Source organism: Bos taurus, chromosome 16 (assembly GCF_002263795.3).
Source record: "Bos taurus isolate L1 Dominette 01449 registration number 42190680 breed Hereford chromosome 16, ARS-UCD2.0, whole genome shotgun sequence".
In the NCBI taxonomy this organism is placed as follows: Eukaryota; Metazoa; Chordata; class Mammalia; order Artiodactyla; family Bovidae; genus Bos; species Bos taurus.
The window spans coordinates 38691369-38711575 of record NC_037343.1 but is presented as its reverse complement, the minus strand read 5'-3'; the positions used below and the strand labels follow the sequence as shown (position 1 = coordinate 38711575).

The 20207-nt window shown below is 40.8% G+C and overlaps 1 protein-coding gene across 1 annotated transcript in view; it reads right to left on the bottom strand.

The window, feature by feature from the left end:
* Positions 1–16242, bottom strand: part of LOC517828 (putative dimethylaniline monooxygenase [N-oxide-forming] 6) — a 29837-nt gene extending 13595 nt beyond the window's left edge. Inside the window, exons 1-5 of the mRNA XM_005216926.5 lie at positions 15216–16242; positions 8296–8484; positions 6921–7083; positions 4104–4246; positions 2131–2330 (exon numbers count right to left, since the gene is read on the bottom strand). Coding sequence (XP_005216983.1) covers positions 2131–2330; positions 4104–4246; positions 6921–7083; positions 8296–8484; positions 15216–15347 — 827 coding nt within the window. The 5' untranslated portion in view covers positions 15348–16242. The remainder of the gene's footprint in view (positions 1–2130; positions 2331–4103; positions 4247–6920; positions 7084–8295; positions 8485–15215) is intronic.
* Between the last annotated feature and the right edge of the window lie 3965 nt (positions 16243–20207).

Sequence of the window (20207 nt, the reverse complement as noted above, 5' to 3'; positions counted from 1 at the left end):
AAAGGACAGAAATGGTATGGACCTAACAGAAGCAGAAGATAGTAAGAAGAGGTGGCAAGAATACACAGAAGAACTGTACAAAAAAGATCTTCATGACCCAGATAAGCACGATGCTGTGATCACTGACCTAGAGCCAGACATCCTGGAATGTGAAGTCAAGTGGGCCTTAGGAAGCATCACTACGAACAAAGCTAGTGGAGTTGATGGAATTCCAGTTGAGCTATTTCAAATCCTGAAAGATGATGCTGTGAAAGTGCTGCACTCAATATGCTAGCAAATTTGGAAAACTCAGCAGTGGCCACAGGACTGGAAAAGGTCAGTTTTCATTCCAATCCCAAAGAAAGGCAATGCCAAAGAATGCTCAAACTACCACACAATTGCACTCATCTCACACGCTAGTAAAGTAATGCTCAAAATTCTCCAAATCAGGCTTCAGCAATACGTGAAGCATGAACTTCCAGATGTTCAAGCTGGTTTTAGAAAAGGCAGAGGAAACAGAGATCAAATTGCCAACGTCCGCTGGATCATTGAAAAAGCAAGAGAGTTCCAGAAAAACATCTATTTCTGCTTTATTGACTATGCCAAAGCCTTTGACTGTGTGGATCACAATAAACTGTGGAAAATTCTGAAAGAGATGGGAATACCAGACCACATGACCTGCCTCTTGAGAAACCTATATGCAGGTCAGGAAGCAACAGTTAGAACTGGACATGGAACAACAGACTGGTTCCAAATATGAAAAGGAGTACGCCAAGGCTGTATATTGTCACCCTGCTTATTTAACTTCTATGCAGAGTACATCATGAGAAATGCTGGGCTGGAAGAAGCACAAGCTGGAATCAAGATTGCCGGGAGAAATATTAATAACCTCAGATATGCAGATGACACCACCCTTATGGCAAAAAGTGAAGAGGAACTAAAAAGCCTCTTGATGAAAGTGAAAGAGGAAAGTGAAAAAGTTGGCTTAAAGCTCAAGATTCAGAAAACTAAGATCATGGCATCCGGTCCCATCACTTCATGGGAAATAGATGGGGAAACAGTGTCAGACTTTATTTTGGGGGGCTCCAAAATCACTGCAGATGGTGATTGCAGCCATGAAATTAAAAGATGCTTACTCCTTGGAAGGAAAGTTATGACCAACCTAGATAGCATATTGAAAAGCAGAGACATTACTTTGCCAACAAATGTCCATCTAGTCAAGGCTATGGTTTTTCCAGTAGTCCTGTATGGATGTGAGAGTTGGACTGTGAAGAAACCTGAGTGCTGAGGAATTGATGCTTTTGAACTGTAGTGTTGGAGAAGACTCTTGAGAGTCCCTTAGACTGCAAGGACATCCACCCAATCCATTCTAAAGGAGATCAGTTCTGGATGTTCTTTGGAAGGAATGATGCTAAAGCTGAAACTCCAGTGCTTTGGCCACCTCATATGAAGAGTTGACTCATTGGAAAAGACTCTGATGCTGGGAGGGATTGGGGGCAGGAGGAGAAGGGGACAAGAAAGGATGAGATGGCTGGATGGTATCACTCACTTGATGGAACTGAGTTTGAGTGAACTCCAGGAGTTGGTGATGGACAGGGAAGCCTGTCGTGCTGCAATTCATGGGGTTGCAAAGAGTCAGACACTACTGAGCGACTGAACTGAACTGATGCCCATTAGAAGACACTAATATGAACTGATATTTGTAAAGCTTTAGAGTTCACAAAGTAATCCTTACATATTAAATTTCACTGAATACCACAACAGTCTTGAGGAGTACATCTTACTATTGCTATGCATATTCAGCTATAAGCATGGACAAAATATTCCTCAAGAAAATCATTTATGAGATGTCTCAGCCCTCAAAATTCTGTGCTATGGCTTGTGCAACCCCAAATGAATCTTGCATGTTAGGGTAATCTAGTTACCAGATCCACCCCCATTTTGTATTCTTTCTTACTACTTTTACCACTAGACTAATTTCAGTAAGATTTTCATCCCATTCATGGTCTCTGATTATACCATGTCATCTATGCAGTCCTTAATTTAATTTCACCAGGCTTAATGCAGTAACTAAAGCAAGACTTAGAAAGAATTCAACTTAAACCAGTGCTTCACTTTTTTTAATAGTAAGATATGTATTATTTTTAGTACCTATTTAAAGGCATCAGGCCATAGTTCTCATGTTTAAACCACGTGTTCATCTTCTTGACATATAACCAGTCAGAGACAAATGAAGGAAGGGCATTCTGAAGAAAGGATGCAAAGCGGGTAACATACAGCATGTCCCAAGGATAGCCGTCATCCCAAACCCGACTCATGACCCAGGAACCACTTCTGGTGCTGATAATGACCTGGTAGGGAAGGTAACAGATTTCAATATCACTCTGTAAGAATTAAGCAGATACAACACAATTCCATGGACATCTCTATACATTATTCAGGTAGGAAAACTTTTAAAGAGGTAGGTCAAGATGAGTAGTCCATGATAGAAGCTAGATAGAGGCAGAACTACCCTCTCTTGCTCCACCCCAGAGGGCGAGTGCATAGATGTTGAAAGAATGAGTATCCGACACCTTGGAATATGAGAGTTCTCTGTTCCCTGGTGGCTCAGTGGTAAAGAATCTGCCAGCAGTGCAGTAGCCACAGGAGAGGTGGGTTAGATCACTGGGTGGGGAAGATCCCCTGGTGGAGGGCATGGCACGCCACTCCAGTATTCCTGCCTGGAGAATCCCGTGAACAGAGGAGCTTGGTGAGCTACAGTCTGTACGGTCACAAAGAGTCATGCATGACTGAAGTGACTTAGCACGCATGCATTATTCAACTGTGACAAATATAGTGTTTGCAGACCTTTAAGACTAAAACGGTAGGTCTAGTAAAGATCAGTCAATGGTGGTGGCTGGTGGTAGTTGCTTGGCTGAGTGGGGGTAAAGCATTTAACTTGCTGGCCAAAATTAGTCTGAGGAAATGCCAAGGATTTAATTCTGTTCTCTGTGCCTGGTCTCCTTTTCCAGTCCTCACTACACATACACTCCAGGACCTTGGGCAGCTGCTTTAGCCTAAGACAAGCCCGACTGCTTATCTATTTTATCACTTTTGTGATAAGCTAAGGGAGCCTGACTTTGAATAATCCTTAGGTATTTTTAAATATCCATTTACGAATTTATTTATTGAGCAACTATTTCCTTAGAAATATGTTAGTACGTATCTATGGATATTTCCATATACATTTCCCTTAATATCCAAGTAGGAGCACTTTTAAAGAGGTAGGTCAAGATGAATAGTCCATCTTTGAAACTAGGTATTTAGAGGCAGAACTACCCTCTCTCCACCCTAGAGATCAAGTGCATAGGTGTTGAAAGAATGACTACCTGACACCTGGGAGTAAGAGAGCTCTTTATTCAACTGTGACAAGTTTAATCTTGTATTAGAAATATGTTAAGTTCTTTTGGGTTTATTGGTTATGTATGACTCAGCATGGAGTCCTCTGGGAAGACTTCTTTGACAATTCATCCATGCAAAGTTCGATTATCTAGTCATGGTGCTGCCACGGCCACAACTAAAGTCTCATTGCTTCCTTTCATGATGATCGTGTACCTGTCATCCTATTTCTACCCATTGATTCCTCCTTGAAATCAAGAAGTAGCTTGACTTACTTCTGTGTTTATTTCTAGCCTGATGGAGTGCTGACACATAAAAACAGCCTGTTATTTGTTGGCTGTTGAATGGGTAAACAATAGTAAAACCTAAATTTTGTTTCTTCCAGTGTGGTAAGCATAGTACTGTTGCATGGTAGGTGACAAGAAATACTATTAAATAAATAAAGGCAGAGCTTGACTAGCAACCAGTTTGCTTGGAGGTGATCAGAACATAAAACTAAAACCAAAAATGCATACTTACATATATATACATGTACTTAACTCTGGTTTCAGCAGACTATACTTCCTTATTAGCATGGGACACATTACATTGCTTCACAGGGAGTGTCTCAAGTCCTTGATTTGATTGGCATATACAGCAGGTAGACTGTGGTATGACATGGTCAATGCCATCCTCAATGCTTTGGATACTGCTGTTGTAGCATAGCCATCCTAAGTTTGTTTCCCCAGACCTTTTAGATCTCATACCTGTGTAACCAGACGACTGAGCTCAACAGCAATGTCACATCCTGAGTTCCCCAGGCCAATCACGAGGACCCTCTTCCCCTTGTACACTTCTGGGCCCTTATAGTCCCGGCTGTGGAGGTAGTGGCCTTGAAATCGGTCGAGGCCTACACAGAACACGGAGAGTGGTTTGAGTTGACTTCCAGAAGAAATGATTAAGTGCCGGGGTCCAGCCCCGGTGGATCCAGGGAATTCGAAGCGGGGACGGCATCGGCGAGGATCAGGAAACAATTGCTTAACTAAACGTTAATTAAGGATATAAAGAGTGGTTAAGTAAGGATAGCTCAGTGAGGAAATTCAGTGGAGAAAAGAGGCTGAAATAAGGATAGCTCAGTGAGGAAATTCAGTGGAGAAAAGAGGCTGAATAATTCAGCCAGAAGGTGAGAGAAAGAACGATATGGGGAGACCAAGTTTTGGTGAACAAGGCCTGCACTTTATTTTCCAAAGTAGTTTTTATACCTTAAGTTATGCATAGAGGATAATGGGGGAAGGGGTAGAGTCATGCAGTATGCCAGGCTTTCTTCCTGCAAACTTATCATATGCAAAAGTTTAGGTGATTTTGCATCATCTTCTGGCCTGGAGGCCTGTTAACATTTTAAGACCCTTTCTTCAGAAAACTTATTTTTCTCTAAAGGTGATTAGTCAAGCGCCACCCTCCAAAAGCATTAGATAAAGTTACATTCCTATAGGGCAAAGGTGTGGTGGGCTATAACAAGAAAAAGAATTAACTCAAGGGTCCAAGGTTGCAAACATTAAAGCTACTACTTACACCAATTATATTAATCAATACACTGCCAGGGACACAGCAGGTGAGGGATATGGAGACTTAGCAGCAAACATTGGCCCAACAAATGAAAAACCCTTCACCAATACAATTTCTAATCAATCTTTTAACTGCTCAAAGGAATCTGTGTTTAGACAGTTTAGAACATCTCCTGCCTCTCACAGCTGGGAGGCTCTGAACAATCACATGTGGCCAGAAAAACCTATTCAGGTAGGCTAGAGGATTTCCAAAGGAGTTTGTAGGTTGAAACACTGTCACACTCAGGAATTATTAACTGGAGCTGTAAGTTAACTCTTGTTTCAGAGAGAGGTAGTGGGGAACAGCCCCCCGTAAAGTCAGAGGTGTAGGTGAGAGCACAAAGCAGAAAGTAGGCAGACTCTGGTTTTGGGGGTAGATGCTCGAGAATTTCCAGGGGGACTCCTGAGGCTCGATCTCGCCTTTGTGTATGCCAAGCCTTCTTCCTCATGACCTTTGCCAGGGGCAGAGCTCCTGCTACCAGCAATTAAGAGTCACTTTTCTTCCCCCCACTATTTTTAAATGTTTGATTCTCCTATTAGCAATTTTAATTTAAAAAATTTCCCTAATTGAAATGCACTTATCCTTTTGGAGATTTTTGGCACTAAATCCCTAACTAATTACTTTTAAAGACGTCATAAAAAACTTAAGGAATTTGAACTTGTATTTGCTAATAACCGTACTATTTGTTGGAGAAGGCAATGGCACCCCACTCCAGTACTCTTGCCTGGAAAATCCCATGGACGGAGGAGCCTGGTAGGCTGCAGTCCATGAGGTCGCTAGGAGTTGAACACAACTGAGCGACTTCACTTTCACTTTTCACTTTCATGCATTGGAGAAGGAAATGGCAACCCACTCCAGTGTTCTTGTCTGGAGAATCCCAGGGATGGGTGAGCCTGGTGGGCTGCCGTCTGGGGTCGCACAGAGTCGGACACGACTGAAGCGACTTAGCAGCAGTAGCAGCATACTATTTGTTGAGGGTTTACTTGTCTTAGTCATTTAATCCAGATAACACCTCTGAATGGTAGGTACTAGTATTATCTCTATTTTAAAAGAAAAGGAAATTGAGACAAAGAAGTTTAGTGAGTTGTCTAGGGTTACATGGTAAGTATCTAGTAGAATAAGGAGTTGAGCCCAGGTATTCTACATTCAGAACCCCCAAATATGCTGCCTCTTAGCATTAGTTATGTCAATCTACTATTCTTCCTTAATCTCTACTCTTTTAATTACCTTGGTTTATGAACAACGTGGGCTTCCCTTGTGGCTCAGCTGGTAAAGAATCTGCGTGCAGTGCAGGAGACGGTTTGATCCCTGGGTTGGGAAGATCCCCTGGAGAAGGGAAAGGCTACCCACTCCAGTATTCTAGTCTGGAGAATTCCATGGACTGTATAGTCCATGGGGTGGCAAAGAGTTGAATACAACTGAGCGACTTTCATTTTCACTTTCATGAACATCAGCCTCTGACATATGAGCTCTAATATTTTTGAGGGGATGCATTCCTGTTTCAAAGAAAGAAGGAAGGAATGAGGGAAGGAAGATAGGAAGGAAGGAGAGGGGGAAGAGAGGAGGAGGAAAGAAGGAAGAAAGATGAAGAAAGGAAAAAGGAAGGGAGGTTGCTTATGTATTTATTTGCTATTTGCCACTTCTGCAGAGTAATGAAATGTATCACTACACACTCACACACATAAATACTTACATACTTACTGTGATTTTTAAAGTTAATTTGCAAAATGTGGATATAGATGAAATTTTAAGACCCAAGTTTCTTCTCTACAGACCTGTGTCTTCATTTAATCTCTGACCTGCAAGTCCTTGTTTCTTTTAGGATGAGGCCAATGATGAGTATATTTGACATATCATCAGACAAATTTTTAAAAAAATATTTGGAACATTAAGAATGATTATTATGTGCAATCTGTGGAAAACTCTATCTTATTCCATGATGTTTGTGTTTAAGATTCTTATATATTTTCCAAACTTACCAGGAAAGGAATCCGTTGGTAGATTGGGGTACACATGATGTCCTGAACAGATCATTACAGCATCAAAAATAGTAGATTCTTGTTTCTCATCCTTTTCTGAAACAACTTCCCATTGGCCAGTGATCAAGAAGTTGGGACATTTCTTAATACTAGTAACCAGGGTCTTAAAGAAAACCAGAAAGAAATTGCTTCTATTTACAGTTCTATGAGGTTTTTTGTTTGTTTGTTTCTTGCAGTATTTCTGTGGAGAAAATAATTGCTGTGTTCTCATGTTCATTGAGGATAGTGTGGAAAGGCATTAAAATAGGAAGTCACAGTGAATCTTCAAACTTCACAAGAATAATTACTCACTGGGGTATATTTATTTTTTTTGCATGTAGTTAGTAGATTTGGGATATATTGCAGTGAGTATTCTTATGAATCTTATGAAGGTGCCATATCATTTGCTTGCTGTCACCCTACATTGACATCCATGGCTTCTTCCTCTCTAGCTTCCTCTTCTATCTACTCCAATAATATGAGATTATCTCAGGCTTCAATCCTTGATTTCTGTTTTGCAATATAAGGACACTATCCTTTGGAAATATTAGTCACTTCCATTGTAAGACTGTTATGTTGATATCAGCTCAGTTCAGTCACTCAGTCGTGTCTGACTCTTTGCGACCCCATGGACTGCAGTATGCCAGGCTTTCCTATCCATCACCAACTCCCAGAGCTTGGTATAAGTAAAATAATTTAAAATATAATAAGATAAATAAATAAAATGTTAAGTAAAGTTCAAATTTATGATTTTGCTTCTTTTTTTCCCCACTATATATAGGTGCTCTGCACATAACTAATGGATTGAAGTTGAGTTCTAAACAAATGTGAAGAATTACTTATAATTATGGAAACAATGCTGCTATGCCATAACTCGTAAGGCTTCTAATCTAAGGGACTAAGTGTGTGAAGAATGATGGCAATAAAATTATCCTTTTACATTGTTACTCTCTTATTAAAGGCAGAATCTCTAACAAATGCCACATCTATTAGAATCACAACTTGGGCATTGGACTTACAGAAGTCTAAGTGTGAACTAGAGACTTTGGGGTTGTTTCTAAAACATAAGTGTGTGAGGGTGGAAGGTTCATTAGGCTGGTACAGCTGCCTCCACCACTTTCTATGATGTTTTGAAAGCTCTTAGAGACTTTGGAGAACATGTTTTAAGGAGAAATAAAAACAATTCATGAGTATTTTATAATCTGAACCAACAGTTGGTTGGTAAGGTGTCCAAACCTTTGACTCTATTTTCTAGGATAATGTATCCCTGTATCTCTGCTTTTCCTCTAATCCTTAAACATATTGATGTCAACAGCACATGTTATAAGGTCCTTACCTCAAACTGTATATATCTTAAAAGATTCTTCTTTTGAGCAAATGTCTTTATGTAGTCCTGGACCTTGCTTTGGTGCATGTAGTTCGGGTAATCGTCAGGGTATGGGAAGTCTGGAAAGCACATCATCTCTTTGGAAGAGTTGGTGAACACAGACTTGTAGATGCTGGCTCTGCCTTCTTCTGAATGGTCCTAAGGAGAATAAGACAACAGAAGAATAGATGGTTGGATGGCATCACTGGCTTGATGGACATGAGTTTGAGTAAGCTCCGGGAGTTGGTGATGGGCAGGGAAGCCTGGTGTGCTGCAGTCCATGGAGTTGCAAGGAGTTGGACATGACTGAGCGACCAAACTGAAGAAGAATAATAAGGCTTAAAAAGGAAACCAAGAATGGTATTCCCCTAAGTGACTATTCAATGCTCAGTTGATTGAAACTTTTTCCATATGTTTAAAAAAAAGAAAACAACATGAAAAAAATTGAGTGCTGTCTGTAAGACATGGAAAGGAAAGCCTTCAACAACACCTGCCACAGAGCTGATGAATCTTCCATCTTGGTCCTTTTACTCTGTTTAGCTCCAGTTTAGCTCTCTCCCCACCCCACCCCCAAGTCACAGCACTGGGTCTGATCTCACTCATTTTCAAGAACATAATTAAATGTCCAATGGATGCTGTGGCTTTTAGCCTGTTTGATTGGCTGTATGGAATTCGGTGAACTCTTCTCTTCACTAGCCATAGAACTCTCTAAAGAAATCATTTCTTGAAGGGCTCCTTAGACTGTCACTTCCTGGGTCCCACTTCTGAATTTCTGGCTCATTGTGTCTGGGTTGAGGCCTGAGAATGTGTATTTCTGATAAGATCCCTGTGCTGCTGATGCTGTTGGTCCAGGGACCAAGCCTGAAGACCACTTCTGTAGTGTAAATGAATTCTGTGTTTGAGGAATTCCTGAACTCACCAACTAGTGGCATTCACTCCTCACCAAAGAAACAGAAGAAACAAGAAGTCTTAGAACTGGTGTTAAATTTTGGCATCTTATAGTAAAACCACCATGTAATTGAAAAGTGGCTTCTTTTGAGGAGCAGTGGAAGGCTAAGTTCAAAACAAACATTTCCTCTCTGTTTCAAGAATAGGATAAAAATTCACAAAATGTGCTGCCTTGAAAGTACATCTAAAAGCTGGCAAGCCATCTTTCCCCAAATCTTGAAGGAATTCTCATGAAAGGAAGGAAAAAGATGAAATGTTATATTGCTCCTGGATTCAAGACAGCTAACTCCCTCCAGTCCAACAACCCCAAATGAGAGAACTGTGTCTATGGGGGGCTGCTTGAGTCTTCACTGTTTCCCCTTAAGTGACAAAAATAAACTTCCTATACTCATGGTTGCTGCATTTCTCATGATAACTAAGCCCAGAGATTTTAACATTTTAAACCACACTTGGAAATTTCTGCTAAGGTCAGAGAAAGAGTGAATGCTTTGCCTTGGTGGGTTCTCATGTTTGGGTCTGTCACTGTTCACCCCTAGCCAGTAACTTGTGTTAATGTTTGTGAGAAAGAGTTTTCTAAGCTGCCCACTAAAGGGAGGGCTGAGCTGTGGGTTGGAGACTGGTTTAAAAAATGTACGATTTTGCTCTGAGAGGTGATAAGACCATGAATTATTTCCATCATTAATGAATTACTAGACTCTTTCACCACTGGACTCCAGCCGAACTTAACACAAGAAGAGAAGACTATGTTCCCTATAGCTCCTTAGAATTTTCCCTAAAAGACTGTTCTACAAACAGAGGAAAATAAAAATATTATGTAACAACAGACACTAACTAGTTCCAGAGAGTTCATATTTTTATTATTTAAATATGTGGGGTGGTTTGAGCCAGTAGGGAGGAAATTAAGCTCAGATGCTCCCCACTGGCTGGGAGAGCTTGTCCTCGACCTAGATGTCTAGGACAAGATGTCATGCTATGGGGCATGTTAGCATTGTCTGTCTTGGGTTGTAATTGTGTCCATCTCCTATCATCCCCACTAGAACATAAGTAACTTGAGGGCAAGGTCAGAGACTAATTCAAAACTATTGTGCATGCATTTTAGCAGTCTGGTTGATCATCTTTCATATTCCCATTTTATCAGTCCCGTTTTTGCTTATATCTAAGCAAGCTTGCTTAGATAAACCTTCAAGATCTAGCTCAAAAGTTGTCCCTGTCTCTTGCCTTTCCTTATCTTCCATCCCACCCACTGGAAGTCATCTCTACTTTCACCAAGCTCTAATTGTATTTACTATCCTAATCATATTCTGTTTATTCATTTGTATTATGATTACTCTAAGACTTCTTTTCTCTCCACTTTTAGAATACTGCATGCCTGCTCTACCTCTTCTTTGCAGCCATGCCTAATGTAGTACCCTATGCATAATGAACTCAAATATGCATTTGCTGAATGAATAAAGGAATGAATGAGTGTTCATTCATTCAGATAGTTCTGGTTCAATACTTTTCCCTTTGGAATCCAAATGACCTATTGTATGTGGCTTGTTGAGCAACCTTTTATTATAGGCACACAGAATCTTTTGAGGTCATGAGGTCCTATATTAGAGTGTATAAAATTTAAGACACACTCACATTCAGCCTGCTGGTTTTTAAATCCCATTTGGTTTTTATTTTACAGAAAAAGCACACAGAGAAAAGTGCAGAATTCTTAAGTTTCTCTCTTCCAGAATACCTTCTACATGACAGAACTTGCAAGATAAAAGATTAACGTAACACACTTTTCAAAAATTCCTCTCTGATAATACAGCATACCAAGGAACTTTTCTTAGAAAAGAAGGAAGAAGTGGGGTGTATGGAGAGGGCTAAAGTTTAGAATATTTGTATATGTTTATACTCCCACACGGAGAAGGCAATGGCACCCCACTCCAATACTCTTGCCTGGAAAAATCTCATGGGCGGAGGAGCCTGGAAGGCTGCAGTCCATGGGGTCGCTAAGAGTCGGACACGACTGAGCAACTTCACTTTCACTTTTCACTTTCATGCATTGGAGAAGGAAATGGCAACCCACTCCAGTGTTCTTGCCTGGAGAATCCCAGGGACGGGGGAGCCTGGTGGGCTATTTATGGGGTCGCACAGAGTCAGATATGACTGAGGCGACTTAGCAGCAGCAGCAGCAACATACTCCCACAGGGCTTTTGAGAATAATTCTGCTTATACACAATGACTTTATGAAAAAGATATCTTTCCCTCTTGTGGATAACCCAGAGTCTGACTTTGAATCATATTGATCTATCATCTAGTGCTTCCTAAAATCAATTTTCTGATCTAGCTGCACTGGTTAAGTTATAGATCCGTGGACACACTGTATTCATTGCCTTCCCTGCACCTTTCATGGATTGCTGATCACTGCTACCTAGAAGCCTTTCCCACCTGATGCTGGCACACTGTTGGTGTCTGTACTGTTGGGAATGCCCCTCTTTCTGGAGCTGTGTCACATGATGGTTCTTTACGTTTCTCATCTGAGAACATCCTTCAAGTCTCAGCTAAGTGTTATCCCTATAGGAAATTTCTCTTGACTTGCTAGTATTTTAGGAGTCCAGCCTCATCTCAATCTCAAGGCACTTGTTTATTTAACTAACAGTCACCACAGGCTATCTTGTTATAAACTTTAACTTAAAAGTGTTTTATATATATATATATATAAAAGACTATATAATCTTTTGTTTGTACTCTTAGGACCAGATATATTAACATTTTGGAATTTGTAGATTTTTGAAGTTTTTCCTTAATATTTCTAGTGAGATCTGGTGCAACACCTTATCATCAAATGTAATAAAGTTATTACAGCAAAACACAGAGTTGGACAAAGACCATATATATAGCATCGTATCAGTTCAATCATGTTTCCTGACCATATGACTTCAGGACAGGTTTTGCTATTAAATGAGTTTTTCTGTCACAAGATTGTGGACCTTTATTAAAGCTTGCTACACCAAATGAAGTAGAAACCATTTACATAAAGTGGTTATGACACATATTTGTCATCCCAGAACTTAGTACAAAACTCTGTCAAAATAGATGCTCAAGCAGCACTTAATTACTTCTAATAAGTCAATGCAAAGAAATAGAGGAAAACAACAGAATGCAAAAGACTAGATATCTCTTCAAGAAAATTAGAGATACCAAGGGAACATTTCATGCAAAGATGGACTCGATAAAGTACAGAAATGGTATGGACCTAACAGAAGCAGAAGATATTAAGAAGAGGTGGCAAGAATACACAGAAGAACTGTACAAAAAAGATCTTCATGACCCAGATAAGCACGATGGTGTGGTCACTCACTTAGAGCCAAACATCCTGGAATGTGAAGTCAAGTGGGCCTTAGGAAGCATCACTACGAACAAAGCTAATGGAGGTGATGGAATTCCAGTTGAGCTATTTCAAATCCTGAAAGATGATGCTGTGAAAGTGCTGCACTCAATATGCCAGCAAATTTGGAAAACTCAGCAGTGGCCACAGGACTGGAAAAGGTCAGTTTTCATTCCAATCCCAAAGAAAGGCAATGCCAAAGAATGCTCAAACTACTGCACAATTGCACTCATCTCACACACTAGTAAAGTAATGCTCAAAATTCTCCAAACCAGGCTTCAGCAATACGTGAAGCATGAACTTCCAGATGATCAAGCTGGTTTTTTAGAAAAGGCAGAGGAACCAGAGATCAAATTGCCAACATCTGCTGGATCATTGAAAAAGCAAGAGAGTTCCAGAAAAACATCTATTTCTGCTTTATTGACTATGCCAAAGCCATTGACTGTGTGGATCACAATAAACTGTGGAAAATTCTGAAAGAGATGGGAATACCAGACCACATGACCTGCCTCTCGAGAAACCTATATGCAGGTCAGGAAGCAACAGTTAGAACTGGACATGGAACAACAGACTGGTTCCAAATATGAAAAGGAGTACGCCAAGGCTGTATATTGTCACCCTGCTTATTTAAGTTATATGCAGAGTACAGCATGAGAAATGCTGGGCTGGAAGAAGCACAAGCTGGAATCAAGATTGCTGGGAGAAATATTAATAACCTCAGATATGCAGATGACACCACCCTTATGGCAGAAAGTGAAGAGGAACTCAAAAGCCTCTTGATGAAAGTGAAAGAGGAGAGTGAAAAGTTGGCTTAAAGCTCAAGGTTCAGAAAACTAAGATCATAGCATCCGGTCCCATCACTTCATGGGAAATAGATGGGGAAACAGTGGAAACACTGTCAGAATTATTTTTGGGGGCTCCAAAATCACTGCAGATGGTGATTGCAGCCATGAAATTAAAAGATGCTTACTCCTTGGAAGGAAAGTTATGACCAACCTAGATAGCATATTCAAAAGCAGAGATATTACTTTGCCAACAAATGTCCATCTAGTCAAGGCTATGGTTTTTCCTGTGGTCATGTATGGATGTGAGAGTTGGACTGTGAAGAAAGCTGAGCACCAAAGAATTGATGCTTTTGAACTATAGTGCTGGAGAAGACTCTTGTGAGTCCCTTGGACTGCAAGGAGATCCAACCAGTCCATTTTAAAGGCAATCAGTCCTGGGTGTTCTTTGGAAGGACTGATGCTAAAGCTGAAACTCCAATAGTTTGGCCACCTCATGCAAAGATTGACTCATTGGAAAAGACCCTGATGCTGGGGGGGATTGGGGGCAGGAGGAGAAAGGGACAACAGAGGATGAGATGGCTGGATGGCGTCACTGACTTGACCCACATGAGTTTGAGTAAACTCTGGGAGTTGGTGATGGACAGGGAGGCTGGCGTGCTGCGATTCATGGGGTCGCAAAGAGTTGGACACGACTCGGTGACTGAACTGAACTGAACTGAACTGAATAAGGCAATAAACAACCATTTCATGGTTTAGATTAATTGGTCATGTCTCCTTAATAAAATGTAAATTAAAAATTGAATTCATAAAAAAAAATACATCGGTTATTTCATAGTGGAAAATACAAATTTATGGTCTGTATTTCATGCAATATTTTCAGAGTTATAGGACCCCCAGAGCAACCTATTATTGCAGGTTCCACAATACAGAGATCAGGACAGACTGAGGTTACAAGATAAATGATGTGGCTAGAATATCTTCAAGCCAAATAAGTATCATCTATATCTAATCCTAATGGCTAAGAAGTTCAGGACAGAAAGTCTGGAAGTTTCCCAAAGCTGTTTTTTGAAATTTAAGAATTGGGTTTATAATGAATATTTCCTGATTACATTGTTTTTCTAGCAATGAACCGAATGGCAGAGATAATCATTTTTCTCTCTGGATATGGCCTGACAAGAGTATTTAATATCCATGTACATGCCACACACAATCAACATTTATAATAACTTATAATATGTGCCTAATAGACATGAATTAATTAAAAAATCATATCCTGCTATAACTAGGAGGCAGGTTAGAATAAACTTAATTTTCAACTCCTGCATTTGACTAATGAGCATTTGAAGGGTGGGAAAAAAAAAAGTGACTTTCCTGAAATCTGTCTGCTTAAAAAATCAGAGTTGATACTGGAACTCAGGACTTCTGACCCCAGTCTAGGTTTTTCTTTTTCACAAGTCCCCCACCCCCATGCCCATGTTCTCAGGATTTAATAGCAATAGGCACAGGATCTTTCAGTTACATGGGGAAGCTCTGTTAACTACTGACCCTTTTACCCCTTAAAAGCCTAGAGATTTGGGCTCTGCCATGTAGATGGCTACACTTAATGAGCTGGAGAAGCCCTCTTCAGGATAAGCCTTGCTGGTATGACATAGTTTTAAATGATGGGACTTGAGTAGGATGGGAGAGAGAAGATTTTAGTTTCCAGAGCATCTGGAGCATTGTGATCAAGTCTGAAAGAACTGTTCACATTTGATTTGCAGTGTAAACCCATCACTTTCTATTGTCTTACTCACCGAGAATTCCCACAGACCTCCAACTTCATTGCTCCTTTCAAAGCAGATGGGCTCCAGCCCCTCTTCCAGACAACACCGTATGGAGGCCAAGCCACTGACACCAGCTCCAATGATGGCCACTCTCTTCACCATTGTTGCCTGTAGGAGGATCTGGAGAGAACTTCTTCAGAACATATCCCTAAATGCTTAAATTTTTTTCAGTAGAAATAATCAGCTGAAGTTTGTATGTCACGATCCTCATCTTAACACTCAAGAAGACATAGATATACATTAAGAGTTTATGCTAAAAAAAAGTTTATGCTCTTTTTTCTTTTTTTACCACTTTTGCTGTAGTAAGATACTGAATCTGACTTCTTCTGGTTATTCAAGATGCCAAAAATAGCAGAGCCAGTGAACCCCAGAGCAGTAAGAACCTTATAAATCATCTATCTAATGCTCTCAATTGCAAATGAAATGGCTGTCATTCCAAGAAGTTTAGAAATTACTTCTTCAGGGTCTCAGAGTTTATAAGTATAAGAACTGGAACAAGAATTCAAGCCTTCTACATAAAAACCTACCATAACAGATCACTTATACTTACTTGGAATGTTTGGCGCTAAGGGGCCTTACTCTTAATCAACCACCTTCTTTCCCCAGAGAAGTTACAGTTCTCTAAACATAGAAGAGAATGGCTTTTAAGAATGTCTTTTGATGTAAAAATTGGGAAAGGGGAGGAGTTATTTTTCTTAAAGTAAAAATTCCTTTTTACTTGTATTTTTCATGACGTAGAGCCCTGGAAAGAGAAAACTTGGAAGAGAAAGGTTGAGTGTGGTAGGCATAGGAGAACAGGGGCAGGGAAGTTGGTGCGGGGCAGAGGAAGAAAGGAAAAAAGGTAAAGGCAAAAATGAAGTCTGTGGTTCTAGTTCCAAAAAAATAAAGCAGTAACTATGATATGGTTATTAAAGCTGTAAAATAAACCTCCTGGGAGATTAGAGGAATAATGGTTTTTAAACATTTTTTTTGCTCTGGAATTATAGAATATGTAAACAAAGGCTATGCACCTGGACTATAATGAAAGGTTTTGCTTGGCCAACAGTGGAAAAAAAAGTCTCAATTTTCTAGAAATTTAGGAGGGCTTTATGAGATGAGTTAACTCTTGGAGAATATGAGTTTCAAAGTTTGAAACAGGCAGAATTTCAAAGTCACTGAATGTTGGCTCTGTCCCCGTCTCACTTTTCCTGTTTTTATATACCTTCTTCCTACTCTTCCCCCCTTCCCTTCTGTCCACTTCCCTGAGTGCTTCCAATGTCATGCATTGTAGTAGTCTGTTGGGGGCTCAAAGATGGAAAGAACAGTTTTACCATCTAGAAATATTTAGTCTAATGGAGAGAGGTGATCAGAGTCACAGTGGAAGTATGATTCAGTGGAGTGCTCGCACTCAGGTAGGAACATCTAGGTCCACCTGGAAGAGGAGTGAGAGAAACCTCAAGAGGAAGTGAGAAGAAAGCTGAATCTTGAAGGAAGAATAGAGGTTTCTTAGGTAGATGATGGGCAAGGAACATAAAATAGAAAGAAAAATATGTGCAAATGCACAAAAAAGAGAACAAGATAGAACAAGCTACAATTAGTTCAGTGTTGCTGAACTGTAAGGTGATGGGATCATGGCATCTGGTCCCATCACTTCATGGCAAATAGATGGAGAAACAGTGGAAACAGTGTCAGACTTTATTCTTTTGGGCTCCAAAATCACTGCAGATGGTAATTGTAGCCATGAAATTAAAAGACGCTTACTCCTTGGAAGGAAAGTTATGACCAACCTAGATAGCGTATTGAAAAGCAGAGACATTACTGAACTGTGGTGTTAGAGAAGACTCTTGACAGTCCCTTGGACTGCAAGGAGATCCAACCAGTCCATCGTAAAGGAGATCAGTCCTGGGTGTTCTTTGGAAGGAATGATGCTAAAGCTGAAACTCCAGTCCTTTGGCCACCTCATGCGAAGAGTTGACTCATTGGAAAAGACTCTGATGTGGGAGGAATTGGGGGCAGGAGGAGAAGGGGATGACAGAATGAGATGGCTGGATGGCATCACTGACTAGATGGACATGAGTCTGAGTGAACTCCGGGAGTTGGTGATGGACAGGGAGGCCTGGCATGCTGTGACTCATGGGGTCGCAGAGTCGGACACGACTGAGCAACTGAACTGAACTGAACTGAAGGTGATGGGAATAGCAGATGAATTAATCAGGCAGGTCCCAGATTATGAAGGGCATTGAAGTGCTACATTCAAGGGTTTGGATACCATCCTCTGGGTTGTGGTGATGCATTCAGGAATTTTGCACAAGGGAGTGATAAGATCAGAAAAGATCAGATTCACATGGAAACTAGAATGGACAATAACCACAATCGAGGATATCAAAACCCAGGAGGTTATTTCAGAAGTCTAGGCAGAGATGTGGGGGACCTAAATTAGAGCAATGTCAGCAGAAAGGAGAATAGAGATTGGACATATGAGATATTTAGGAGGTAGATGTTTGGGGATTTGCTGGGTAATTATAGAGTTGATGCCTCAGAGAAGGTCCTTCCATCTTTAAGATTTTATATTCGTGGCCTATATGCATATCACTCATGATTTAGAACAGGAAGCAGAAACTATTCTATTTCACAAAAAAAGGAGTAGATAAAAGGGCAAGAGGAGCAGAAACTGGAGGACTGCCACAGGCCTTGTAAGGTTGTATCACTAGAGCTACCACCCAAAGGACAGGAAACTTCTGCTATTACCACAGATGCCTTCAAAAAGTGACGTATGGAGTCTGACTGATGTAAACACATCTGTTGGAACGTGTTTGCCTACCAACATGTCACAGAAATGTAGCCTCTCCTTCCCTTTGCCTTACAAGTCCAGATGTTTATCTCAATGGGAAAACCTAAATTGTATCCAAGCTTTAACTGCAAACAAGTCTTAGAAGTGTAGTTTGAACCTTCAAATCCTTGGGATGCAGGAGTGACGCTACAGGAGTGGGTCGATGTCACTGAGCAGTGTCTAGCACAGGGGGTTATGTATGAAGTGGAAGCCAGGAACTTCCCTGGTGGTCCAGTGGTTAAGAATCCACCTTCCAATGCAGGGGACAAGGGTTCAATCCCTGGTTGGGGAACTAAAATCCCCCATGCTATAGGGCAATTAAACCTGTGTGCCACAACTAGAGAAGCCCACATGCTGCAACTACTGAGCCCATGCACCCTACAGCCTGTGCTCCCCAGCAAGAGAAGCCCTTGCACCGCAACTAGCAAAAGCCCATGTGCTCCAAAAAAGACCCAGCACAGTCAAAAATTTAAAAAAAAAAAAAAAAGAATTGGAAACCAGTTTTGTATTTCTAGAACCCCTAAACACATTCATACTCTTCTCTAATGGCTATATAATAAATACTCAGTGATTTACCCTTTGGTTGTATATTTTGTGTTAATTCTTAGAAGACTTCAGATCTCTACTCTGTAAAATGAGAAAATTGAACTATTAATAGCATCCTTCCAACATTCTCTGAATCTGTTGATTTACTGAATGCATGAGTGCATGCTAAATCTCTTCAGTTGTGTCTGACTCTTTATGACCTCATAGACTGTAGCCTGCCAGGCTCCTCTGTCCATGGAATTCTCCAGGCAAGAATACTGGTGTGGGTTGCCATGCCCTGCTCCAGGGGATCTTCCCAATCCAGGGATGGAACCCCTGTCTCCTGCGGTTCCTGCATTGCAGGCAGATTCTTTACTGCTGAGCCACCAGGGAAGCCCAATCTACTGAATAAATCAAAGTAAACTTTTCAAAGATAGAAAATGTAAGCTAAAGACAATGCAAATACATTTAAACTGCTTAAGAGATTGTTCTATATGACTCTAATGTCCAAAAGTTGATTTAATTTGGGTGCTAAGAGCCAGGTTAAATTGGAAGTTTCAGCTGATGCAACTGAAAGTGTAAGAGTGTCAAGAAAATGGAACTTGAGAGAGAATCTTGAAATGAATCTCTCTGGAAAGAGCTGGAGGTATGCTCTGTGTCCATTTTCCATCAAAGAGACGGGATCAGAAGACCTTCTTGCCACATGCATAAAGGAGCTCCATTCGATCACTTAGAGGGAGGAACTTTGTCTACCTGCCTCCTTCCTGGGAAATCTAGAGGATCAGATTCTGGCTGGCTACCTAGGAAGGACCTTCTGTGTTGGCTTTGGCCTGCACTCCCAGAGGGTGTTACAACAAAATGTGTGTAATGGTTTCTTGAGGGCCAAATGTGAGCCTCCCAAGATGAGCTAAAATGGGGTTATATTAAATTCTGTCCAGTACAGCTGCCTAGAAGCAGCATGGGACCCCAGTGTGAGGAGATGTTGCTGAGGAAGTGCCTCCCAGTTCCTCCTCTTCTAGGTCAAGGGGATACTGTGGAGAGACTACTACTGTTTGAGGCCTCTGAAGTATAAGCCAAACCAGCTATATAAGGATTGTTGTTATTGTTGTTCAGTCACTAAGTTGTTTCTGACTCTTTGCCACCCCATGGACTGCAGCACACCAGGCTTCCCTGTCCTTCTCCTGGAGTTTGCTCAAACTCATGTCCTTTGAGTTGATGATGCCATCCAGCCATATCATTCTCTGTTGCCCCCTTCTCCTCCTGCCCTCAATTTTCCCCAGCACCAGGGTCTTTACCAGTGAGTTGGCTCTTTGCTTCTGGTAGTCAAAGTATTGGAGCTTTAGCTTCAGCATCAAGTCTTTCCAAGGAATATTCAGTATTGATTTTCTTTAGGATTGACTGGTTTGATATCCTTGCTATCCAAGGACTCCCAAGAGTCTTCTCCAGCACCACAGTTTGAAAGCATTAATTCTTTGACGTTTAGCCTTCTTTATGGTCCAACACTCACATCCGTACATGACTACTAGAAAAACCATAGCTCTGACTAGACGAAACTTCATCAGCAAAGTGATGTCTCTGCTTTTTAATATGCTGTCTAGGTTTGTCATAGCTTTTATTCCAAGGAGCAA